The sequence below is a fragment of the Ursus maritimus genome, unplaced genomic scaffold (genome assembly GCF_017311325.1).
Source record: "Ursus maritimus isolate PB19 unplaced genomic scaffold, ASM1731132v1 scaffold_2, whole genome shotgun sequence".
In the NCBI taxonomy this organism is placed as follows: domain Eukaryota; kingdom Metazoa; phylum Chordata; class Mammalia; order Carnivora; family Ursidae; genus Ursus; species Ursus maritimus.
Genome location: NW_024424452.1, coordinates 104871094 through 104897904, shown reverse-complemented (window position 1 = coordinate 104897904; position 26811 = coordinate 104871094). Strand labels below are relative to the sequence as shown.

The 26811-nt window shown below is 46.0% G+C and overlaps 1 protein-coding gene across 3 annotated transcripts; it reads right to left on the bottom strand.

Moving 5' to 3' along the window:
• Positions 1–1364: 1364 nt before the first annotated feature.
• RHEX (regulator of hemoglobinization and erythroid cell expansion) lies at positions 1365–17850 on the bottom strand. 3 transcript variants are annotated; one of them, XM_040636527.1, is made up of 7 exons: positions 17703–17828; positions 15340–15693; positions 5397–5660; positions 5075–5175; positions 3987–4115; positions 2644–2714; positions 1365–2172 (listed from the first exon to the last, which is right to left on the bottom strand). In XM_040636527.1, exons 3-7 carry the CDS (start codon positions 5405–5407, stop codon positions 1966–1968), a joined length of 519 nt encoding a protein of 172 aa, XP_040492461.1. In that variant the 5' UTR covers positions 5408–5660; positions 15340–15693; positions 17703–17828; the 3' UTR covers positions 1365–1965. The 3 variants fall into 3 exon arrangements, with proteins under 3 accessions (XP_040492461.1, XP_008697770.1, XP_040492462.1); XM_008699548.2 differs by having other exon boundaries at positions 15553–15693; XM_040636528.1 differs by lacking the exon at positions 15340–15693 and having other exon boundaries at positions 17703–17850.
• Between the last annotated feature and the right edge of the window lie 8961 nt (positions 17851–26811).

Genomic DNA, 26811 nt, shown 5'->3' with positions numbered 1-26811 from the left:
TTCCTTTTTAAAAGAGATCCCTAAGAAGTGGAGTTTCGTTTCTAGATACAAAGACAGTGTTGCTGGTGGTGACATTGTTGGTGTTTCTTCCTCATTCTGCCTCTCTAATCAATCAAATCTCTTGTTCCCTGTTAAGAAAAGCTTTCTAAGCAGATGTCTTAGTTCATTCCAGCTGCCATAACAAAACGCTATGAACAGGGGGGTTTATAAACAGCAGAACTGTCTTTCTCTCAGTGTTGGAGGCTGGAAGTCTAAAATCAGGGTGCCAGCACGGTTACAGAGGGCCCTCTTCTGGGTTGAAGACGCTGAAGATGTCACATGGATTGTATTCTCACAAAGCAAAAGGGGCTAAGGAGCTCTGCGGGGTGGTCTTTTTGACAAAAGCGCTAATCCACCCTCCCCCTCTAATCAGAATTTCAACATAGGAATTTAAGGGGGCACAGACATTCAAATCATAGCAGGAGAGGAACAACAGCGATAGCCAAGCGATGGAGGGACACGCAGAATGGCGCAGCCACAGAAACCCAAACCAGAACCATGTCTTCAGATCCTCTTGGGGAAGAGGAGCCTGAGGCAATGAAAGCCGCCCACTGCTCTGGGCGCCAGGGCTGGAAAGGGCATTTGCAGCCAGCAGGCGGAGCACAGGTACAAATCGTCTGGCAGACCTGACCGCCCCTCCTCTAGGGTTCGAACTTGGCTAGGCATGTGCCTGGGGCGTCCCTTGTTTGAGATGTGGGTTTAGCTGTTGTAAGCAAGATTTTTTTTCATTTCATGTCTTAATCAGCTGTTGGAAAAAGTATATTGTACATGTTTCTCATTGTCTATTTTATTTTATTTTTTTTTTAAGATTTTATTTATTATTTGACAGAGACAGCCAGCGAGAGAGGGAACACAAGCAGGGGGAGTGGGAGAGGAAGAAGCAGGCTCCCAGCGGAGGAGTCTGATGTGGGACTCGATCCCACAACGCCGGGATCACGCCCTGAGCTGAAGGCAGACGCCCAACGACTGCGCCACCCAGGCGCCCCTCATTGTCAATTTTAAAACATGTTAATTCTCTGAGGTTTTTGTAGGAGGAGGGTAGCTACAAACAATCAAAAAATTCATCCTCCTTTCCAACGGTAATGGCCCTTATTTTTGTCAACTGTTTGATTCCACCAAAGAGAACTTCTAGGGCCGTGACGTGAAATGACAGTGTGGACACTTTTACTGCGTTCGTGTTTCACTAAAACTGCGTCTAGGACCTTACGGAGAAATATCATGCAATCGGCTGATTTGAGATAAGCTGTTCTTCATCGAGTTAAGAAAGTGCCCTTTTCTTCCTAATCGGCTTAAAACAGACAAGTAAACAAACAACGAACCAGAAAAGAATGTTGCATTTTATTGGATTCCAGATGTTTCCCTGGAATCACAGACCGTGATGCTAGTTGGTATTTGCCAGGGCTCGGTCAGCCTTTGCTCCTAGGAAACAGGGAATTCCAAGGGTGACTGACGGTGAGCCTTCTAAGTGGCCCACGTAAAGTGCTGAGGGCAGAGCAGCATTGCCCAGCAAGACACAGCCCTGCCAAGGGGCAGCGTGCCGGGTGAGGCAAGAGGAAACAAAGAAGTGGCACTTGCCATTTTATTTAAAACTTTGAAGGAAGTTGTTGGTTAACAAACATTAAAGAGCTCAAAGAATCATTTAATGGTAAGATTGCCAAACAGAACTCTACTACAGCTGATTAAAATGTTTTTCACAATTTTCTATGGAGAAAGACTTTATTTACCCCTTTCTCTACTGATATCTCCACTCATTCATACTTATCCTGGAAGTTCTTCCTGACATCTGACCTGAATCTTTCTTGTTGAGTGAGATACAGGCCTACTTATTCTCCTATGCCTTGTTTTTTTTTTTTAAAAAAAGTAATTCCCCTACAAAATAAGTGCGAGAATTTCTAGAGAGCAGCCCCCCATGAGAAAGCCGAGACTTCACATGGCCACCTGAGTGTATTCCACTGGCTCAGGGTCAGCAGGGTTCAGAGAAGTCCAGAAATTGGGCTTACGGCTTTTGGGATTGACATTCACGTAATCTGTGGTTTCCTTTATGTTCTCGTAATCCAGGACAGATTCATTTTTTAGTCCTCCAGGGGTGGAAAAGACCACTTGTGTATAATTCATGTCCTTGGTGGCCTTGGGCTGGGGGAAGCAGAGAAATGTGGGTCAAGATTCCTAGCAGGGTTGGAGGAGGGGGCACCCCAGGACGGAACTCTCACTCAAGGTGGCTCAGAACTCTCCCCCCAGGCTGGAAGGGAGGGAAGGGGGAGGATGGCCCACAGCTCCTGCCTCCTGTCTGTGGGGAATGAAGGGGTTTAAGGAAAGATGTGGAGACTGAATCTCTCAGTGAGGTCAGGACTCAGAGCGGACTTTGGCCCAGTGACTGGGGGATGGGGAGGAGGAGCTTGTCCATTAGTACTTGCCTTTTTACAGCCCACCCAGATCCACGTTGCCATGAGCCTGCCCACCTGTCACTACGGATGCTATAAAGACTCAAGAAGCCCTGCTTTCCCCGCTCCCATCTCTGCAGCTAGGGTGGCCTGGGTGCTGCTCAGTCTTTTACAGCAAGGACCCCACCTGCATACAAAGGGCTGAATCAGGGGTGTCCATTACCTGGCGGGCTGGAGACGAGCTGCCTGAGCTGTCCGAACTGTCGGAGCTGTCTGAGGATGTGTCGCTGTCGTCTAGGGAGAAATAGAAATTGTTCTTCTAAGGAAAGCCAGCGGGTGTTAGGAAGGGACGGACACAATGGAAGGGAGAGGAAGACAGAGACAGGCAGAGCCAGCCATGCAAAGCCAAGCGGGGAAGAGAGATACAGAGCCCCCCGCCAAAAAAAAAGAGAAAGAATTGAACAAAGAAAGCAGAGGGGGAGAAAGGGCCCCCCAAAAAAGCCAGGAATGTGTCCAAGAGTCCAGGCACAGCTGCTCTGTCCCGCTCCATCTAAAACCAGTAGAAACACCCTCGGGCCGGGCTGTGTTGGGAGGGGCCAGCAGGGACACGGGCACAGGCTCTAGCTCTGTCACTAACTCTAGGCAGGTGACAACCCTTTTTGCGTCTGGTTTTGCTCCCGGTGAAGCAAGAGGGTTGGATGACGATCTCCGAGGTCCCTGCCAACCAAAGAGTCTCTGATTCTCTGGCCGGGTCCGGTGAAGCTCTAGGGCCAGGGTCCCGATGAGGCCGGTGCCCCCTCCACCCGCCCTTTCTGCGGAAACACTGAGTTCACGTGATGCTCTCCTCTGGTTCTCACACACACTGAGGTCTTATCTCAGTGCCAGGGAAGCCTGACCACCAGATCCCTCCAAATGAAAAGATAAAATTAGAAGGTTGGAGCGAATGCAAATCAGTCAAGAGATAAACCAGGGGAAAGAGTGTGGTCTCTGGGGGGTGAGTAGACTGGGGCAGTTATTCATCTTGCTGTGGAAGCAGGAATTTCCACTGCGTGAAGGCTGACCTGGTGCATCTCCTCAGCCCTGAGAGAGGAAACAAGAGGGTGGTGTTCCTGTTGGTTCACTCGCCAGAGGGGGGCGAGGATTTGAACCATCACCGAGACTCGGATTTATTAAAACACCCAGATCCCTCGGCCAGAGGCAGGCAGAGGCGGCTGACATCTTGGTTGTCCCACTACGTGGCTGGTTAGAAGAACAGGCACCATAGTATGACAGAGACAGGAGCAGAGACAGCCCCAAGCCCCCTCTGCCATGGCTCACACTGGACCAAACCTGGAAAAGAACTTAGACCCACACAAACCCAGCGCGATGGGCCCCATGTGATAGGAAGAGCAGCTTACTGAAAAGGTAGGCTGGTGAGGCCCTCCCCAGGGGGGTGCGTGGAATCCTCCAGCTGGGGGTTGGGCTGGCGGGGACAGAGCCGGGCTGCTGCAGGGCGGCTCCCCGGGGTCCCGGGCAGGGCAGAAGAAGCTTTAGGACAAGTTCCCCCCTTCCCATCCCATTACTCACTCCTATAACGGGGCTCGGACCCAGGGGTGCCTCGAGTCTCCTCCTTGGCAGCGAGTGGCTGATGCTGGGCAGGGCTGGGCCTCGGGGCCTGGACACTGGCCCCTTTCAGTATCCGCTCACTCTCCTTGGCTAAAGGGGACAGGGCAAGGGTCAAAAGTGGCAGCTGTCCAGGTCAGGCGCATTCTGTCTCTGAGCACTGCCCTCCATAGGGCAAAATATCCAGGGACCTCTTCAAACGTCAGCACTCCACTCGAACCCCCTCGCCTGGCTTGGAGTACAAGCTGAAGTCCCAGCCTGCAAGGGCCCCCACGGCCTCGCTGTTCCTCCTTCTCTCAGTTCCAGCCACCTTGGCCTCTCTGCTCCTGCTGTTCTCCACCAGACACCCTTCTGCCTCAGGCCCTTTGCAAATGAGGCTCGCTTCCTCACTTCCAGAGGTTTATACTCAAATGTCGGCTTGTCGTCCCGTTCCTATCCCCTCGCCTTGCTTCATCTTCCTCTTCCCTAGCATCCCCCATAAACTAACGCACGTGCGCACTACCTGTTTATCTGGCTTGTCGTCTGTGTGCCCCATGCAATGTAAGTTATAGAAGGACAGGGGTTTTGTTTTGTTCCCTGTCGGAGTGAATGAATGAATGGCTTGAAAAGCCTACACTTCCTTTATTTTACTTTCCCTAATTATAATGCCATCCCAGAACAGAACTCTATTTTCCATTGTGAAGCAGTTCAAGAATTTAAGCTAATCTCTTCGGCTAGCCATCCTCCCTCCTGTGGGAATGCAAAGCCATTTCTTCACATTGAGTCCTTTGGAGGTGACGAAGAAAATGAGTTAGACCCAGGCTAAATGAGCCCAGCCTCACAAGCATTGCAGGAGCTGGTCTCTAGGTAGAAGGTCTGGGTCGCGGAAGGGCTCTGGCTGTCATTCCCAACCGGAAATAGGTTGGGTCAGAGTGGGGATTACCCAGTAAGGGATGATCTGGCTAGTGGATCCTCAAGTAGGTATGCAAGGGGTGCTCGGGGCTCGTCTTGCTGTGGGCTCGGGGACAGTCCCTGCAAGTGGCTAGGAGGGAAGAGGATGCCAGGGCGTTTACCCATGTGCCTGCTGAGCAGGTAGCTGATGGCGGCGAAGATGCAGGCCTGGAGGACGAGGGACACCACTGCAATCACCAACCCATGCCAGAGCTTCATGTTTCTGTTGCGAAAGGACAAGGGTTAGAGTTAGAGGTTGCAGAGATTCAACTACAGCTGCAAACGCGCCCCTGCCCCCAGCCAGAGACAGCCATCGGGTGTTGCTGTGTGTCTCAGGGCTGGTCCCTTTGCTTCTCTGGACGGTAAGGCATGGGGAGCCAGGGAGGGTGGTGTGCGTGCCTGGAAGCCAGCTATACCCATCAGTCTGGTCGGAACCCCACTCACTCTGTCAGCATGATGAGCTTGCAGGGCGGCCGCGGGGCGTCAGTGAGCCTCAGGCTCTTCTGGGGGTGGGGGCAGAAGGAAGAGACGTGGGTGGAACCACACTGGGCAGCTGGTCTGCACGCGTGCCACCCACAGGACCGTCCTGGAGAAGTGCAGGAGAGGCGGCTGCTCAGGACTCGGGGGCTCTATGCCCCAATTCCCTGCAGGCAAACTCGGCTGCTCAGGGGTCACTGGCTTTCCTCCTGCAGATTTCAGTTTTTGAATCTACAAAACAGGCAGTAACTAGTCGTTAGATATTAGCACCTGACAGCGGGGGCGGGGGACACGCACTCGATGAGCCCCTGGCACACGCACCGTCCTACCCCATTCACACGGTCCATGGCTGAGATGTCATGACCCCTCCTTTACTAACAAGCTGGTGAGACTCAGACAGCAGAGGGACAATCTGGGGCCGCACAGCCGGCAAGTGGCTGACCTAGATTTGGGCTCTAAACCCAAGCCTGCAGGTTCAACCACTGGTCTCAGCGCCCAGAGAGCCTGGGGCCAGAAGTGTGAAGGGTTCCACTCAAGCGAATACAGTGGGAGAGAGTCATGAAAGAATCCAAATCTTAAATACACACGCATATGCACACAGACTCACACGCACACCAGGCATGGCTTCATGGGGTTTTAGGACTGAGACTCTGGATGCTGTTACGTCAATGAATATGTTGATTTTAAAAATGAGCTTATGCATTTCATCAGCATGTTGCTGAATATGGAGTTTACTATAAGACAAAGGCGGGGTAATTTCAAAGCTTTTGAAATGATACCTACTCAGCACTGAGACGGGGCAGACCATAACCCTTTAATAGACTCTGACTGCCATGGACGCTTATTTTCCCCATCAGGGTTTCCAAGTGCTAAGGGCGGTGTGGAAAGTCCTGAAAACTTTTGTTTTAATTGTGGTTCTCACACAGGGGCTTTCTAAGATCAGAACTTGGACCAAGAGTCAAGAGAGAGAGAAGGCGGTGATGGGCAGGAAGATGTATGGGGTTTGCCACTAAAGCCTCTTCAGGGCTGTGGGCGTTGGCCAGTTGGAAGTTTCCAGAAAGAAAACACCACCATCTCCTTTCACACACCTACAAGCTAGTCCTTGGCAGTGACTTTACAAGGTCAAAAGTTGGAAGCAACACATACCCAGTTTATTCATCATACGTCCTTTACCTGCCCCCTTTCCTACATAATAAGTTCTAGCTACTTCTCCCAAAGGCACCTAACTCTACCCTTTACTTTTCAAGTTAAATGTGTCGGGTTGTCTCATGAGCACCAGATGCTGGTTAGAAGGGGCTGCAGGGGAGCAGGAGGAAGACACAACCCAGAGAGGCAGGTGAGAAAGAACTCCAGGAAGTTCCCATAGACAAGTGGGTATAAATCCCCCAGTGATCAGCAAATTCCAGAAAGAAAGCTCGGTCAAAAGTGACTTGTGCACAAAATAAAATTTGCAGAGCTGGAAATAAAACACAAAAATGATGGAGCTGAAGCAGAACAGGGATTTTTTGGAAAAAACAATGACCTTGAAGGATTGGGCAACTCTGTTGAAAAAAGGCGTAGATAATAGTTTTAATGCCTTGCTCTTGTCTTATTTTGGATAAACCCTCCTAAAATTTTGACAGGTACTGATTTCTCAAGCAGATTCCAGTATTGATTTCTGGGGTAGATGCGGAAGGGAGATTGGACTTTACCAGGAGACCTTTATTGAGCCACAAAGGACATGAAAATCTCGGAAAGGGGCTAGACGCGTGACCAGCGTGTCTGGGAAACCAACAGTGTTGTCCCAGTTTTAAAGGCGCTCTGGTGCTTTGGTATCGATTACCTCATCTTCAGTGTCTCACTTGTCCTTAATCACAGAAATTACTCTCCTTCTTTCATCAAAAGGGATGGCCAGAAAGCCACTAGGGGCTGTGTTCTGAAACCACACTCAAATTTTCCTTTTTTAAGGCTTCTCTCTCTCCTTATTTATTAAAAATTAAACAACTAACAGACATTTGTGGTGGAATTTAAAATACAAATAATCAAAACATTTCACAAAATCGCCCGCATTTTATTCCCTAACGCTGTCTACAGGTTTTCATAAGTATCGGTCCTCTGTATATGTGTGCGTGTAAATACATGCGTACATGGATTCAACCTTTTCTAAACACGGCATCACACCGATGAGCAGCTTTTCCTCTTCACTGACGCTATCGTAAACGTGTTTCTAGATCAGAAAAACTGCCATTAAAAAGCTCCAAACTGGAGAGCCACAGACCAAATTCAGCGCCAAGTGATTTTGTTTGATGAAGTGCTTTCTCAAGACTTAAATTTGGAGGCCCTAACAAGGAATATGTGGTCCTCAGTCCCTGACTGACCCCTGAAGCCATCTGAGTTTGCTACCCTTGAGTTTTATGGCATCATCGTGAATTACGACTATGCCCCTTTATCCGTGTTTCTGAGCGCTTTCTGAGATCCAGCACCAGACACTCCATTGTTGTCTAGAACTGTTTTGCACTGTGCTGGACATTCAGCATCCTGGGAGACCACATCATAACAGGTTAATATGACCACCGAACTGACCAAAAACGGCCCCGCACATTTCCAAATGCCCCACCCCAATGCAGCAACTCTTGCCCCCAGTTAAGAATCATTGTATTAAATCAATGTTCCACTATTTTAAAACCAATATCTTATTTTGTTTCTTTATACAAAACTGTACTTCCTCCCATCGTTTTATTATATTATGAACATCTTACTAGCCAAATGACCCACGCTACCTGTGCCAGGATATAGCCTAAAGTCCAACAGACGTCAGTAGGAATCCAAGTTCTGTTCCCTTCTAAATGGGAATTATTAAACTTCTCAGGACCTCAGCATCTGTACCTGTAAGTTGGGGAGAATGATAGCATCTACCTCACAGAGTTCTTGGGTGGGCCCAGTGCATTATGCTGTTTCTAAAGACCGGTAGACAACGCCGGGCATGTGGGAAGCACTCAGTAATTACGGATGGGCCCCCATGACAGTTTGACTTAATGATTTTTAGACATTACAGTGGTGGAAAATCATACTCATTCAGTAGAAACCGTACTTGGAATTTTGAATTTGGATCTGTTCGTGGGCTGGCCATATGTGGTGCCATACCCTGTCTAATGCTAGGCAGCTCCCAGTCAGCTATGCGACCATGAGAGTCAACAACCGATAGGCTCACAGCCCTTCTGTACCCCTACAGGCATTCTGTTCTTCACTTTCAGTGCAGGGTTCAATAAGCTACCTGCGATACTCAACACGTCATTATACAGCAGGCTCTGTGTCAGATGATCTTTGCCCAGCTATAGGCTAACGTAAGTGCTCTGAGCTCGTTTAAGGTGGGCTGGGCAAAGCTATGTTTGGAACATTAGGTGGAATAAATGCATTTCCAACTTAGGATAGTTTCAATTTACAATGGGATCATCGGGACCTGACCCACTGTAAATGGAGGAAGATCCGGACTCCATATAGGATATGCTTCACCAAGATGGCGTCTAGAGTAGAGCTATTAAAATTGAGTTGGTCTATTTTAGGAAACTCAGGCATTCATGTTGAGTATAGTTTGAAGATAAGATCCGGGACAGGATGAGGTATGAAAATGATGACAGATGTCATTATTTAAGTGGCTAATGGCCCCTCACCGCAACGAACAGGCTGTTCCTTGGGGTCTAATTGCAGATTGCTGATCAGACAGTGAGCAAAAACATCTGCTCATTTGCACCTCCTCCCCCCCCCCACGCACACCAAATAACCAGGAAATGAGCAAATTAGTGTAATTAGGTTTTGAAAAAAGTGCCTGGACCATGAGAGAGTTTGCCACTGGCTCATTTCCTCATCAAGATTGGGACTGTCCTGCCCTCTTTCACGTGCTGAGTTTTGACACCTGGACCAACACTAACGCAGCTCCCTGCCAGGGACCTGCCACCCACACTCCAGCAGAGGCTGGGAGCATTTGCTCCATTTGCTTCAGGCCTGCCAAGAAATCCCAAGACCTCTGGTCAGGCCTGGATCCCATCTGATTGCTTCCCCTTCCTACTGATAGAGGAGCTCTTGTGGGGCCTTTCTAGTTGGCACAGACCAACATTGAGGTGAAATAATAAAGACGCACCTCGTTCCTGCCTGACATGCTTTCTTTGGAGAGAGTCATTCTACAAAGAGTGGTTTAAAACAAGAGCACAACAGAAGATGATTTATATGAAAACCATATGGATTGCAATAATCAATAATTGCTATCAATATTGTTAAGGCTTTATCGATCTTTTTTTTTTTTTTTAAGAGAGGGACAGTGAGCAGAAGCAGGGGGAGTGGCAGGTGGAGGGAGAGGGAGAAGCAGGCTCCCTGCTGAGCGTGAAGCCTGACACGGGGCTCCATCCCTGGACCCTGAGAACAGGACCTGAGCCGAAGGCAGATGCTTAACTGAGCACCCAGACGTCCCTTGAAAAGATTATTTTTGCAATCTTCATTAATTTATTGTTTTTAAAATTAAAATTTTGAGCCATAGCACAGCTGAATCATGTGGAAAGAGAACAAGCCTAGGAGATGAGAGCCCAGCTTCTCCTCCCAGCCCTGCCATTGCCTCAACTGTGGAGCTGAGAAAAGTAGAAGTCCTTTCTAGGCCCTGGTGAATGAAGGGCTGGACACTTGAAAGTTCTTGTCAGGCTCTTTCACGCTCCAAGCATTCTACTTTTTAAAGACTGAAGTAAGGGGCCCCTGGGTAACTCAGTTGGTTAAGTATCTGCCTTCAGCTCAGGTCATGATCCCAGGGTCCTAGGATCGAGCCCCTCATTGGACTCTTTGCTTGGTAGGGAGTCTGCTTCTCCTTCTGCTTGTGCTCTCTCTCTCTGTGTCATATAAATTAATAAAATCTTAAAAAAAAAAGGACTCAAGTAAGAAAGGGGGAAGAAAAGCAAATTTGGATGGAAATGGAATACTTTAAAAGAAAAAATCTGTTTTCATTTTATAATATCATCCAGTCTCCTCCACATTACTAGACTTTTCTCCCCTAATTTAATATGCACTTTGGAATAATCAAGAAAAGGAGGAAACATAAATAAGCCAAACTCATAATGAATATAGCCACAGAAACAGAGGAGATCAAAAATTCTGAGGCTACTAAGGCGTTTTTTTTAATGAAATCTCAATAAAATTAATGATTTCCTAGAAAAATATAAATTAGCAAAATAGATTCCATAAGGCACAGGAAACTTAAAGAGACCAAAATCAAACAAAGTAACAAGAAAGAAGTGTGGAAGTCTGCACGGTATTTAGCCACGAAAAGCAGAGAATGGAGTCAGTTTGAGTTCACACCCCCGTTCATTCCCTGCATGAGCCTGGTCTAGTTCTTGAACTCCTCAAAGCCTCAGTTTTCTTATCTGTATGATGGGAGCAAAAATAAGTAGTTCTGAGGTTTTAATAAGACAAATATAAATGATACTTGCTTCTGAGGATGATATAAGATGAGCTTTATGAAGTAATTATTATAGCTTTTGTCACATAATAATAAGCATGCAATAAATGACATTATTATTTAGAAACTAAAAGCATTATTGGAATTAATCTACTCAAAATTTATGCCCAAATAGTTTTAGAAAATGAGTTATTTTAAACTTTGGAGGAACACGTAATTTTTGTGCTCCTATGCAGATCCAGGGCACAGAAAAAAAGTGGAAAATGCAGCAGGATCATGTCACTTATGAATACAGAAATAAATATAAGATAATATCAAGATAATATCAAGAAGTTATTCCAGGGACATCCAGGAAATCAACCATGAAAATAATGAAAACTAGTGTTGAGAATTCACCGTGCTCTTTTATGCTCTCGCTTTGCAGGAATAGACATTATCGCCATTTCCTAGACAGGACAGTAAGGCTTGGGAAGGTTGAGCAATTTTCCCCAGTCCCCCCTCTGGAAGAGCCAAATTTCAAACCAGGCTCAGCTCTCAATCATTACAGGGAACTGTCTCTTACATAATATGAATAGAGCATCAACAGATCAAGTTTTTGAAATGATGATCTCAGTAAAATGCCAAAAAACATTCATTTGATGAAATCAAATACTCGTTTCTTATTTCTTAATGAAATAAGAATATGAGACTTATTTCTTACTATAATAAAGAATATCTTATAATAAAGAATACCATAATCAACACCTTAACAAGTGGTCAAATGTTTTAGCGAGAACAAGGATGTCTGCTGTAACCTTTAAAAAAATTAATCCTGGAAATTCTAACTTGGGAAGTTGGAAGTTCCTCCAACCTCCAACCTCCAATAATAATAAGGGTATGGAATAGTTAATTGAGCACAGTCTGCGGCACTTTTAAGTTTATCACTCACCTAATTCTCACAACCATCGAAGAGATAGGTACTGATTTTCCTTTTCTTTTTCCTTTTTTAAAAATTGAAGTATAGGGGCGCCTGGGTGGCACAGCGGTTAAGCGTCTGCCTTCGGCTCAGGGCGTGATCCCGGCGTTATGGGATCGAGCCCCACATCAGGCTCCTCCGCTATGAGCCTGCTTCTTCCTCTCCCACTCCCCCTGCTTGTGTTCCCTCTCTCGCTGGCTGTCTCTATCTCTGTCAAATAAAGAAATTAAAAAATCTTAAAAAAAATTGAAGTATAATTATTATTTCCGTTTTACGGAGGGCAAAACTAAGACATGGAGAAGTTCAATAACTTGCTCAGATAATAAGAAGAGTTAATGGGGCTTTGTGCCCACACAGGTTGGTGCCGGAGCCTGGGCTATTCACTGATACATGAAAGCAATCAAGGTATGGTTTGGGGCAAGGGCAAGTCAAATTCATCCTTATTTGCAAAAGATGTGGTTTTATACCTAGAAATCCCCAAAGAATCAATTGAAAAAGTAGTGAAATTGATGAGAGTACTCGGGAAAGTCCTGAGGGCATGATAATATTCTAAAATTATCAGCTATTCTTCCTATTATATCAGCAAAAACCAGTTAGGAAATGGAATTGTGGGGAGGGGGAACCAGGAGTTTTAGCAGCTATCACGCAGGATAGAGCGTAAGATTAATTTTAAGAAAATAATAAAAATCTTCTGAGATATCTAAAAATTGGGGCGCCTGGCTGCCTCAGTCAGCAGAGCATGCGACTCTTGATCTCGGAGTTGTGAGTTTGAACTGTGCAGAGTTCTTAAAGTGCAGAGACTTAAAAACAACATCTTTAAAAAATAAATAAATAAAAAATTTTAAAAAGACATAAATAATAGACACGTGATGTTTCAGATTGGGAATCTAGAAGACTAAAAAAATCACTTTGAAATTAATCTGTTGGGCTGTATAACTCCAATCAAAACTACAGTGAGAATTTTTTACAACTCCAAATTAATTCTAAAATTTATCTGGGGAAAAAAGTAACAGTTGAGAAGAGCTGAAACGTGTGTGAAAAAGAATTGTGACTAGGCAGGTTCCTGACATACCACTTTTTTTCAAAAAAGATTTATTTATTTATTTATTTATTTATTTATTTGAGAGAGAAAAAGAGAGAGAGCACAGGGGGAACAAAGGGAGATAGAGAGAGAAACTCAAGCAGGCTCGGTTCTGAGCACAGAACTCCATCCCACGAGCCTGAGATCACGAACTGAGCTGAAACCACGAGGTGGTCTCTCAATCCACTGTGCCACCCGGGTGCCCCCTGACATACCACTTTTAAAGGGTGGTGTAGACTTGAAAAAATTCCCTAGTATGGATAATAAATAAATCACAAGAGCGGTTCACAAAGCGGTAGGTGGAAAGGAAAGAGTCTTTTAAGAAACGTTGCACACAGAATAATAAATTAGCTATCTATAAGAAAAACAAAAAATAGCTTACATCCAGACATGATATAACAAAGTAAATTCCAAAGAGATTAAAGAAGTAAACATTTTCAAGTTGAGGCTTTTAAAGTAGTAAAGTAGAAGGAAATGGATCAGATATTCACATATTCAATAATATTTATTAAATCCCAGATGAGAGGTAACTTTCTCAGCTTATATGCAATGGAAGAAAGCACAAAGCAGCAGGAAAAATAGATTTGATTCTAAAATACTAAAACTTCATATATTTAAATCAAATAAACTTTAAAGACAAATAGACAAAAACACTAGAGCAAGCATGTGCAAAACATGTTAAAAATATATAAAATGAATAAAAATATATTAATATATTTTAAAATATATAAAATATATAAATATGTTAAAATATACCTATATAAATATACATGTTAAAAATATATAAAATATAAAATATATGTATATAAATATACATGTTAAAATATATAAAAAGAATAAAAATTAAAAAAAATTTGTACAAAAAAGAAAACTTTGGCTCATTAAACTTTTTGTCTATTGTATTAGTTTAGTAATAACCCTCAGTCACCTGATTCAGTTCACCAAATCCAGAATACTTCATTGACAGTAATCTTGCATATCAAATATAGATTTATTCATGCATGTAAATTTATGGAAATTAAATTGGAGATTTCATTTAAATGTACTTTGTTCAAAAAGAGGAAATGAAAGGAAATATACCTAAATGTTAACAAAACTGGGTATTGAGATTGTGGACGATGCTTTATTTAACTCTATATACTATCTGTCATTGTCCAAGTTTTTCGTAATTAACATATCTTTTTTCAATATTTTAAGAATATTGAAATAAACCCAGAAATTCTGAGTCCCTCAATTAGCATAGTACAAAATTTATCTACATAAAAATTTTATTTACAATCTAAATTGTATCTCACCATGTTAATAAAACATTGAAATTATCAGCTACATGTGGGAGTTTCAATCAAATATATATTGAGTGGTCTAGGTGCGTGGCCCTGGGTGGAATAGTCTAACAGACAGGATGAAGGCAAGAACGCCATCTGAACATTCAAGAGCTCACATTGTCCTTGGAAAATCAAGACATTAATATGTGAAAAGCCAAAAAGCAGAAGAGATGTCGCAACAAAGCATGATGAAACATCAGAAAGAGTGGCATCCATAGTATGTACTATCTCAAAGGAAAAATGGATCCCCACTCAACAGAGCACTCAGAGAGGAGTCACTGAGTAGGAACGTCAAAGAACAGGCAATGGATGAATGGAGAGGGCGGGAAAGAGCCATTCAGCGAAAGGCGTCCGCCAGCCCTGGCTGCAGGGGAAGCCACTGTCTCCAACAAGGTTTGATATAGATTTGGCCACACGAAAATAAGATACTGTGGGAGAAAGCTGGATACACTGCAGGGCAGCCTCACAGGTAAGTGCAGGAAGACGGTGAGGAGCGGGGACTTGGTGGCCAGATGGCTTGGGTCTGGAATTTCAGCTCTGAGATTCCTGGCTATGAGTTGCTTTCTTTCTCTGGGCCTCAGTGTTTAATCTGAAAAATGGGGACAGCACCTGTTTCTTTTTTTCTTTTTCCTTTTTTTAAGTTACACACGTTGTAGGCTTGTTATGTGCCAGCATCATGCAAAGCATTTTGCATAAATTCTCTTTTCTAACAATTTTTTATTTTTAAGTTTTTTTAAAAGTAGGCTCTATGCCCAATGTGGGGCTTGAACTCACAACCCCAAGATCAAGAGTCACAGGCTCTACTGATGAGCCAGCCAGGTGCCCCTATTAATTATCTTGTTTAATCATCAGAACAACAAACTTGTGAGGTAGCTACTATTGTCCCCATTTTACATATGAGAAAACGAGACTTGAATCCCCCGTGGAGAGGACAGAATTCAAAGCCAGGCTATTCGGGGCCGGAGCCTTCGCTGTACTGCATACAATATCTAAGAAGGTTAGTGGAGGGCCTGGCGTACATAGGTACTCAACAGGGAGTGATCCTGAGACCCAAACAGAGGATTCAACACAAACTGGCTTAACTATAAAAATGCACCCATTTCCAGAGGGCCCTGTAAGAAATCGGGGCTCACCCATGATTTTCAGATGAGACGTATAAGCAACCCAAGATACGAAGTCGTATGGTCCTGGGAAGTCCTCAGTCCTAAACAGTCCCTGTTCCCATGGCTGTTGCCGTGTCCATGCACCAGGGGACAGAGAAGGTCAAAATATCCAACAGTGAGAAGGGAGGAGTGGGGTCCGCCAAATACCACGGGGAAGGGGACGACAGAGAGTGAGGACATCACCTTTGTCCTGGGTGTCAGTAAAATCGTCTCTTGAGTCCCTTCAGTGCTGGTTACCATGGCAGGGCACTCCCTCCAGGTTTCCTCAGTTTCCTCGACTGGAACAAGGAGCTATTAATAGCACCGGCATTTTCAGGGACACATCTGGAATACGAAAGGAGAACCCAGATCCACTTTCCAGCCTGGCGACTTTGCAAATTCAGCCCCCTTGGACATGTCACTTATTTCTGAGCCTCAGTTTCTCTAAAACTGAGGAGGGTGATGTGCTAAATAGATGTAGTTCGGGCATTTTGTCGTTCCAGAATTCCCTGAGTCTAACATGGACATAAATGATGAGGGACTCAAATTAACCAGAAAGAGCAACTTTGAGTTTCAACCAGATATGACACATCTTTAGTAATACACATTGACAGGGACAGGCATGGCCAAGTTTTAAGGAAGAAAGCGAATTATTCAAAATTTCTAATTCGTAATTTTGGGGAAGGCATTTTTTTTATCAGCAATTCCTTGAGATAAATGCAACCTCAATGCCATTTAGCTCTAAGCCTCAATCGGCAAGTATCCGGAGAATCGCAAGCAACTTCAGCAGTAATCATGGATCATTTTTGCTGGGTCCCGCAAAGCTCCGGCTAAACCGAAAGGGCCAAACCAGTCTGGTTCATAGATCGCCCAACTGAATTTCAGAGAAGCTAAGCACCTTCTATAGGTTATGCATGGTTTGGGAGTGCTTCAGTGGCTGGGACCATGTTGTCCATATTTTATGCTCCACAATTCCTGGCAGAAGACTTAGAAACAATGCGTAGGAGAAGAATAGAAACACTATTTAAACTTGGGGGAGCCACTTAATGTCCCTGAGTCTCAGTTTCTCCTCTGCTAATTGGGAAGTCAAATGTGTCCCTTCTAGAGCTCATCACGGGGAGTAAGTGAGACTGTGGAACCTTCCAGCACTGTTCCTGCCTCATGGTTGGATCTCAGGGCCAGGACTGGCTTCATGGGCCTGCCACCTAGGCAATCTAGTCAGTTGAGGGCCCATGGATTGGTTTACTGCCTTGCTGTTGCCATCTTCAAATTCTTAATCATTATTTAACAAGGAACCCCAGATCTTCATTTGCTCGTGGCCCCGCCAACTGTACAGCCAATCCCACTCAAGGTATTGTTTTGAGCAGAGTTGCCAAAGCTCCAACAACAAGGTCAAGATACAGAGCAAGAAATAGGTCGGCCAATCACCAAGTCTTCCCCAAGTGCCTCATCGACACTTGTGAGCGCTGCACGTCCTGAACTCCCAGAGCACGGCTGTAAGCACGCTCTTCTCCGCTAACCTTCTCCAGAAGCTTTTCTTTCCCAGTTTGACTTCGGGCAAGTCACTTAAAGCCGCTGTGCCTCAGTTTCCTCGACTGTAACAAGGAGCTATTAATAGCACCGGCATTTTCAGGGTGGTTGTGAGGATAAAATGAATTAACCTATATAAAGCTCTTAGGACTGCTCCTGGCACGGGGTAAGCTCTATGTAAAAGTCCCGTATTACTCTGCTGTTGTTCCATGACTTTCCTCTTTGACGGCTGCATTCTGTGACTCCCATTCATAACGTTTTCAAATTGCCTCCCAGTCCCTTCCCTCCACATATGCCAGTCTTTCACAGCTTGGAACAGATCTTAAGGAAAATAGTCCTGCAGGGAGATGGTCTCTGGGATTGAGTTCCCCATTGACTTAAAAAGAATGTTGCATTGATAGCTATTATTGATGGAGCGCGTCACTGGGCCCCAAATCCACTACTTGTCTGTTACCTCATAGCAACCCTGTAAGGTGCGTAGTTGTATACCCATTTTACAGAGGAAGAAACTGAGGCTTACACAGGTTTAGCAGAGTTCTTTGGATCTAGTACCGTCTGGATCCAAGGCCTACGCGCCTTCTAGCCGGAGCCCTGATTGCCACTGCTGTTAGCGTAGACGCATCTTAGGTCTCGGGAACAAGGGACTAATGTCCATCAAGTACAGACTCTTCCATCTTAGGCTCACTACAAGCCGAAGGCAACTGACTTCCACACTCTGGAATCCCAGCACATAAAGAACCCCCTCCGAGACTTCTGCACCTCTCTGTTCACAGACACACACTCCTCCAGCTCCTTTAAAAGTCCACCTCCCCGGCAATACTTACCCCGGGAACCACAAGCAAGGTCTGACCCCAGCTTGTGTTTCAGCAATGTCCTGATGGAAACATCGTCCCCACCAACCCCCCAGCCCCACCCAGAAGCTTCTCAGTCATTGGAGGTCAGTGGCAAGTGTTTCACCATTTCCAGCAGGGCGGGGGCACGCTGCTCGGAGATAATGATCTAGCTTGTGGAGGAGAGCCGAGTGAGGCAACAGATAACACCCTCTATCTTTCTCGGCAGGGCTCTGCCCCACTGCGCTCTGCAGACAGATTACGTAGATGCAGGAGATTAGTAGTCTCTCTATCTCCCTGTGAACGCACATTTAAATACCGCAAACATGCACAGAGCCTGGTAGCATGGAGAGGGCACCGGCCAGGAGCCAAGAGGCCTGGGTTCAAGTCCCACTTCTCGCAGTCACTTGCCGCAGGAGTTAGCCAAACCACTTTCCCATCAGGTAACCCATGCTCTTCCTCTATAAAATGAAGACGTGGGGCTCCAGGTATTAGCAAAGGTCCCTTCCAGCCTGGGCCGTCTTTGAACCTGTGTGCCAAGTGGCCCCAGGTGAAGAGATGGTGGATGGGATGCTGGGCAACGGATGAGGATCGTTTTGCAAGGACAATTTCTTTGCCATTAAACATGAAATGACACCAGCCCAAGACGGTTGCCACAGTTGGTATGATCATACCAGGAAGGCAGGGTAGGCCCATTTTAGGCTGTTGGGGGGTCTCCAGCGAAACCCCCAGGATTCAGATTTGGTCGTGAAGAAGAGATGAGGAGGAGAAGACGACCCTGCGGTTAAACAAAGGAAGCAGAACCTTATAGGTCTCTGTGATATCACCCCCTGTGCAGGACAAGCTAACCAGTGTAGAATAATGGCTTCAGAATCAGATAGATTCAGATTTAAGCCCTGTTACACTATTCGGTAGCTGTGAGACTTGAGGAAAGTTGCTTAACCTCACTGATCCTCAGTTTTTTCATTTGTAAAATTGGGTTAATAATAAATATCTAATTTCTTAAAAATCTTGTAAGCTTGTTTAAAGTTGAAGACTGCAAATAGGCAAAACCCTTGCCAGAGTTCTTTTCTGGGGTAAACAGCAAACGGCAGTGATCTGTCTTTTCATTCTCTAGAAGAAGAAAGTTAGAAAGCCATCCTTTAGGCTCAGTCCTGCTCAGTGCTTTATGCCCTTGACGTGTCATTGGCTCATTGTGGAAATACGTCTGTGGCTGGAGCGGCCGTTTTCTTTCCTTTGCATAAGTTGCGTTAAGAACGTAGAGCCCTGTTGTCACTCAAGCTTTAGGAACACACAAGAGTGATTTCCTAATGGGGGTCTCCATACCCTCCCGGTTCACCTGCCAGGATCAAATACACTCCTCTCTGCCCTCGGCTCTGCCACGATCTCTAAGTAATGAACTCGAGCTATGGTTAACTCACAGGGATCAAGCTGGGTCTCGACTCTTTGATTACCCTTTGACACAAACCTGGTACAGCTATGGCAGAAGCCGACGCTGAGTAAGCTTCATGCAGGTCTGCTTTTCTGTGTGGACCACTCGTGGACCACCCGTGGACCAGAACCTTCCATGATGCCGCTCCAAAGCTCAGAGTGTCGTGTCATTATTAAGATCTTTGAACGGGACATATTCGGGGTCCTCCACGTGTACACCCTCGATAGACAGTGATGAAACCGTAGAAAGTCTGCTTGACTTGGACATCGGTGCCCTAGAGATCGGAGGCATATGACCTCTCTGGACTGTATTTTCCTCATACAGAACTGGAAGGAGTTTTGATGAGATCATCCAGGGCTCTGCTTTACAGAGCCACGTAAGAATTATTGAGGGTCTCTGTGTCCTGGGGGGGCCGGAACTCTGCCTGCCCCTGGAGCAGGTGCTCAACAAATGTTCGTGGCATGGAGAAGAGAGGGGATAAAGCCAAGCGCCCTGTTACACGTGCACGGGGTACACCAGCCGCTCACGCACTGCCTCACCACTTGCAAACACCTGTCGAGGATGAGCTGAGGAGTCACCCACAGAGGCACTCAGCCTGCTCCTGCCCGGAGGCCACTGGGAACACGTTCCTCCCATGGTCCCCCATCCAGGACTCACCTGCCAAGCCCCACATGATATGGCCCTCCTGTCTCTGCTTTGAGTTTAACAGACTCCAGCCCCAAAGGCAGGATCTGAGGGGAGATCAGAACAGTGATAAATGAACTTATAACATCTGTAACAGCGACAGGAAGCTATTTTTGATAGTTTGTCACCTGCTGGAGTGGCTGATGGACATTGATAACATGCTTTCCCCTGCCCTCCCCGGACGGTTCATAAGACCACATCCCTTCCAAAGCCCTTTCCCCTGTGCAATGCCTCCAACAGCTGCGGGATACAGGCTCTCCCAGAGAACACAGCTCCTCACTGCAGGAGAAGCTGTTTTCTCTCTCCATCTTTAAGGAAGGAAAATCTTGTGTCAATGGGAGTAGGGATTTTCTGGCAAAGGGAAAACACCTTGCTCATTGTGCAATCACCCTAATACATTTTCCATACTACTTCCCTTGCATACTTGCTTTTTAAAAATACTTTTCCAAATTGTTTTCCACATAATAACAAAGGAGCTTTTAAAACCCACAGTTCTGGTTATGTCACCCTCTGCTAAAAACTCTCCCGCGGTTTCCCATCGCACTTAGGATGAAATCCAAGATCCTGAACAATATCTATAAGGCTCCCACTATCTGGCAGCTGCTTCCCCTTTTAACACGTATCTCGGGTATTTTGCTTGCTTTGCTCTCATCACCTTCCTCCAGGATCCCTCCATCCTCACGGTGTCCACTCACGGGGGTCCCTCTGTGCCTCAATGGTTTTCATGGGGCTTGAACTCATAACCCTGCAAGTAAGAGTTTCATGCTTACAGACTGAGCCAGCCAGGTACCCCTTCACCACATTTTTAATGGCTACCTAATATCCCATCTTACTGGTCTAACCCTGAATTTCAAACCATCCCTTGGGTCATCATTCAGTGGTTTCCAGTGTTTTTACTATTGCAGATAACACCATCCTGGATAACTTTGTACACACAGATTTTTTTCCCCCTTAGTTCAGACTATTTCCTTAGGGTTAAGTTCTAGAAGTGAATATCTAAGTTCAAGGAAAGTACGCTTATGGTTCTGGCATCATATTGACCTTCTGCTTTCAGAAGATGTACTCCATTAGCAGTATTTGAGTGTCTCCATTTATCTACAATGTGGAGAGCAATGAATTATCATTTTTCAGTAATGATAGAGTATTACTGCCACAAGGGTTTTAATTTTTTTTCAAATCTGTTTATCATTAGTAATCAAATGTTTTACTATTTATTGAGTGCCAGCAACTGTACCCGTTGCTTCCTATACACTAATTCATTTAATCCTCACAACGAACTTACATGGAGGATACTGTTTTAAAATAAAGAAACTGAAAATTGGGGAGGTTCTCAAATTCAGCGTCGTTGTAAGTAGCAAAACCAGGATTCACATTCAGATCTTTTATTATTATTTCAAAAGCCATTTGCTTTAGGCACTATTTGTGTGCCTTCTGTATGCCCTAATGGACTTTGTGCATCGGTGAGTAGGTCAGCACGCCACGGGCGGGGTGCAGTGCACAGCCCCGAGTTCACTGACAACACATGTGAAGCCCCCAGCCCCGTGCCTTTCCAGACGCATCCGTCTATAGCCAGGAGCTTCCTGCCCGCGGCCACCCCCACCACTCCTGTCCGCCCTTTCAGCTGAAACTTTTTATTGATTGGTGGTCCCGTTCCATAATTTGAAGCTTAACCTCAGCGACAGATGCCCTAAAACGCCCACCTCACAGCGTAGTTCAAGAATCGATGAGCCCACATGAAGTACTCTGTGAGCGACAAAACACACGTGGGAGCAGGGGAGGGGCAGAGGGAGAGGAAGAGACTCTCAAGCAGACTCCCCGCTGGGTGTGGCACCGGACCTGGGGCTCAATCCCAGGCTGTTTATCTTTTAAAAATAGCAACCAAGGAAATGGAGAGTGACTGCTACTGAGAGCTGGAACGATGGAAATTGTTCTAAAATTGGTTGGGGTACTAGCTGCACATCTCTGCGGATATACGAAAAACCGCGGGAGTGTTAATGAGTGAATTGTATTGTATGTGATTTCTACCTCAATAAAGCTGCTATTAAAAGCGAATTATAGAAAAACCTGAGGCTTTCCTAGTGTGGCCACTGTTATTCCCCCCACATGGCTCTGCCGTTCATTCATTCTGCGATATTTCTTGATGGTCTGTGATGCGCCAGCCCTGTGCTAAGCACTTGGGATACAGAGTGAAGAAGGTAGACGTGGTCCTCATCCTCATGTAATGGGGATCACAGACTTCAGATAACAAGTCACACAAAAGGGGGAGCCTGGATGGCTCAGTGGGTTGGGGGTCTGACTCTTGATTTCAACTCAGGTCATGATCTTAGGATCTCAGGATCTTGAGATCGAGCCCTGAGCCTGCTTACAATTCTCTCTCACCCTCACCCTCTGCCCTTCCTCTCTCTCTCAAAAAATAAAAATAAATAAATAAATAAAAAGAAATTACATGAAGGTGTGATGAATGCTGTTCCGGAAAGTTAAAAGGAGCCAGGGAACAGGTAGCAGAGGGGCTCATCACAGTCTGTGGTCAGAGAAGCCCCAGCTTCCGTCTACAGTGAGAGATGTCGATTTCAGTGGCATGCAAGCAGATGTTCCTCAAGCCTTTGGGAGTAGAGTGAGGGGACAAAGGTCCCAAGAGAGAGCCCTGAGGGGCTCCAATATCAGATGACTGGTGAAGCCTGATGAGAAGACCCCAATATCATGGTAAAGACATAGCAAGAATGGGACGGGAATGCACAGACACCAGGCCTCAAGGACCACCCATCTAACATGTCGGGGCCCCCAGCTGTCCCCCAGCTTTCCTGGTGCAGTCAGGATTGCCCCAGCTGGTGTTTCCGGGGCATGTCGATGAATTTACTAGATCCAGTTTTCAATATTCCATGCCCAGAAATGTATTTTCAGAGGGAACTAGAAGAGTCCGCTGTTTCTGCCAAGCCGGATATGCATCCTCTTCTACAAACAAGACTCCTTAGAAAATGAAGGACATTCCTCTGCACCCATCAATCTCGTTAAATTTGGCCCTTTCTTTTCTCTTTTTCTTTTTCTTTTTTTAAGATTTATTTATTTATTTGACAGTGATAGAGACAGCCAGCGAGAGAGGGAACACAGGCAGGGGGAGTGGGAGAGGAAGAATCAGGCTCCCAGCGGAGGAGCCTGATGTGGGGCTCGATCCCATAACGCCGGGATCACGCCCTGAGCCGAAGGCAGACGCTTAACGACTGAGCCAGCCAGGCGCCCCGAGTTTGGACCTTTCTATGTTGCATTTTTCCTCCATCTGGGCTAGCCTACCTTGCACACAAATTTTCTTCCACTGTTTTGTGTCTGTGTTAGCTCCCTGCTTAGCTGATCAGCTCCTAAGGAAGTGAAAAATCGGGGCTCATACAATTTATTTATTTGCTGAGTTCCTGTTTATGAGGAGCTGCTGCTGAATGATATTTGAGGCAAGTTCTCAAAAAAAAAAAAAACCCAAAAAAAACCAAAAAAAAGTGTGTTAACGGATAATGGCCAGTCCCTTCTAATGATGGCAACACAGTCCTGCTGATCGAGTTCACTCAACTAATGAATGAAAAACAACTCCTTACAACATAATCAATTATAACAACCGGTTGGTACTTCTTTACATTTTCTATAGCATCTTACAGTTTATAGACTATTTTCATGTAACATCATCACACAACACCTGTTGAAGTAGCCATTATTATTTCCATTTCACAGATGAGAAAGCCCGGACTTAGGGAAATTAGTTGATTTGGCAAACGCTGAGCACAGTAAGTGAAGGGACCGTGGTGACCCAAGGGGTGGTGCAGGTGGCCGTGGGAGCTGTCCGTCCCGCAAGCAGGTCTCAAAGGGATGCGTTGTCTGTAGAAGATGTTAAAACAATAAAACTAAAGGCAATCTATTTTTTATTATCGCCATGCGCCAGTAATTCTAAATAATGTCAGTGATAAAATGCTCCTCCCTGCTGGGCACTGGGAAGCTGGGTTTTTCTATCCTCTAATAGAAACATTAAGAGAGCAAGTGAGCCTCACTTCCAGTCACACAGAGAGTTCTTGTAGGACTTTGTCAAGTATTTCATGTTCCAAATCCTTGTCCTTGTTAAAACAGATACATTTTCTTTGAGAGTTTTCAGGGCCTTGCAGGATTATGCTTTTCCAGGAGAAAGAGCAGTTGCCACAACGTCTAGAAGCTCCTCAACCTACTTAACAGAATTTCCCGAGAATCTTCCAGAAGATCAGAATCCATTCACTCATTCAGCAAAAAGCTCTGAGCAGCTCCTTGGAGAGCGATGCCATGGGTGCGGGTGGAGAGCAGAGAGAGGAAGACAGCTACCCCCGCCAGGCTGGTGAGCTGTGGGCAACCTCTTTTGAGGATGAGCTGGAGGAATTTGTCTTAAAGCCCAAGACCTGGGTCTTCTTGGAGCACATAACTCACTTGCCCTCCAGGCTTTAACGGGAAATATCTGGAATTCTTCTGTCCAAACTGGGAAGGGCAGCTGTGCGCTCCGAAGTCGCAAAGGTTGGTTTAGTATTGGAGTCCTAGCCATGAGCCCAGCCCTGAGGGGTTTCCTGGAACCCAGAATTCTCAGTGCTAAAAGTGGGACAGCAAATCGTGATGGTTGGTCACCCTTCCTTCTAGTTGCTAAGATTTCTTAATTACTATTAAGTGTTCACTTTACTGTTGTTAGAATCACCATGGGTCCTAAGATTGGGGCGGAGAAAGCTTGGGCAAATACCTGTATTTTAGATGTCTGTGGGAGCAGGCGCCAAGGCGGGCTCACACCTGAGCTCCAGGAAGACCCTACCGCAGGTTTTCTCAAGAGCAGTTCTATTGAGGTTTTGTGAAGGATAACTGTAGTTGGGGGGAGGGGGTCCAGTGCATCGTAGGATACATCCCTGGTCTCTACCCAGTGTATGCCAGTAACACACACACACACACACACACACACACACCTCACCTCATTGCGACAATCAAAAATGTCTCCAGATATTTTCAAATGTCCCCTCGAAGGGGGAGTGAACTTTCTCCCAGCTGAGAGCTACTACCATAGAGAGATGTCTCTTGCTGCTTCACTAAGAATTTGGAGCTGTTGTGCACAAATCAAGGCTGGGAGAGGGGGTGTCCTGGCTTCAGGCCGGGCAGTCACCCCATTTGGCACCATGAAAGTCTAGTGGCTACTCTGCGCCCTCCCTGGTCACCGGAGTCCCTCTGTGACAGTGCCACCTGGGCAGGTGCCCCTTATACCAGCTCTTCCCACAGGTGCTACAGGGGTGCTTCCTGCCCTGGGGGATGCTCCTGGGGGAATGAAAGGGAGTTCAAAGAGTACTGCAGGGCCATTCACAGAATACATGACATACTGAAGGCTCTGAGAAGTCTTGCAATAAAGAATCCTGTTTAAATTTTACCACCCAGATTTATGTAGAGGTCAATCTATCCATTAAGATTTAAATACCATTGGCTCAATATTCTAGTTGTTGTTTCTTTGGAAATTCTGGGGCCCTCCCCGAGATTTCTGAGAATTTCCAGAGGGTTTGTGTTCTCACTTCCAGCTCTGAGTTCAGCCTCCCCCTGACTTGTCCAAATTATTCATAAAGCACCTTTTACCACTTCCCTCTTATTTCTGCTCTATGCTGACCAACATACGTATTTCGGTCCCCTTTTCCCTTCCCCAAAATACCTGCACCAGGTATCGGTGTGTCCAGCAGGCTTTCCTGAGGTTTATAGTGGTAGAAGTCTTTTATGTGACTTTAGCCCCCCTTCACCTCAAAACTCTCCTCATTATCCCCCTAACTCATGATTCTCCCAGCTCCTTCACCCCCACCCAACCCATTCTCACTTTATCGTACAGAACATCTTCACTTCCCCTCCTTACTTGGTCTTAGACCTTCTTTTGCTCTCTCAACGCTTTGTGAATGGGTGACCGCTTACTGTGCCATCCAAACTCTAACACTGCTGAGTGAATAATGTTGCTGGGACAGCAGGCACACAGCAGGAAAATCCCAGGCCACCAGGGCATGTGATGAGCCTACATCTCTGCTAAAACAAGGGACTGTCCACTCCTGGACTTGCCCTTGACTGACACAGAAAAGGTGGCAGAGGGTTGGAAATGTTAGTGCTTCCTCTCTACCTCCTTCTCCTCTCCTCCTGCCCTATGAGTGGAATGGAGCTGTAACGACGAAGGTGTTCTCAATGACATGACCCAGGCACCCTCCCTAGAAGACAAGCAGGGGCTTCCATCAGCTTTGGTTTTAAGTGAAAATTTCTTTTTCTCCATTGCTCTTTGCTTATTCATCATTTCCCAAACTTCTTTGGTCCTAGATCCCATTTAATCTCTCCATCCCTACATCTGCTAAGGTCTCCCATAACTAGAAGGACACACTTGGGGGAACTTCGAGCTCAGAGGCAGGGAGGACTGTCTACCTTGCCACTTAAATCACCTTGGGTGCTGACAGGATTCGGGTGGCATGACGATCAGGCCTGAGGTTCAGGAGTCCCCCGTACATGAGGAGAATGCTGGAGATCAGCAGAGAAGAGCAACGGGAATGCAGAGAGTAGTACGAACGGCCAGAGGCATCATCCCTCCCAAACCAGGCTGCTCTGCACTAACATTCCATGGAACAGGCTGTGGGAAATGCTGCCTTGGATCCCTGATTCCCAAACTCAGGTGCTGATTTGTTGCACAAACCTCACCTCCTCATACTGTTTCCCTTCCAATCCAAACACACGCACCTCCTTGCTCGTCTTTGACCATGTGAGGTGTACTTCCACCACAGGGCCTTTGCACTCGCTGTTTCTTCTTCCCAGAATGTTCTTCCCCATTTACCATCACTTCCTTTAGGTCATGTAATGGTGAGAACTCCCCGATCATCCAGTGCAAAATAGTAGCCCACTCCCACCTCGTGCTCCCTACGTTCCACCACTTGCTTTCTTTTTCTCCATAGCATACGCCCCCATCTGATAGTCTGTGTATGTGCTCATTTGTTCATTGAC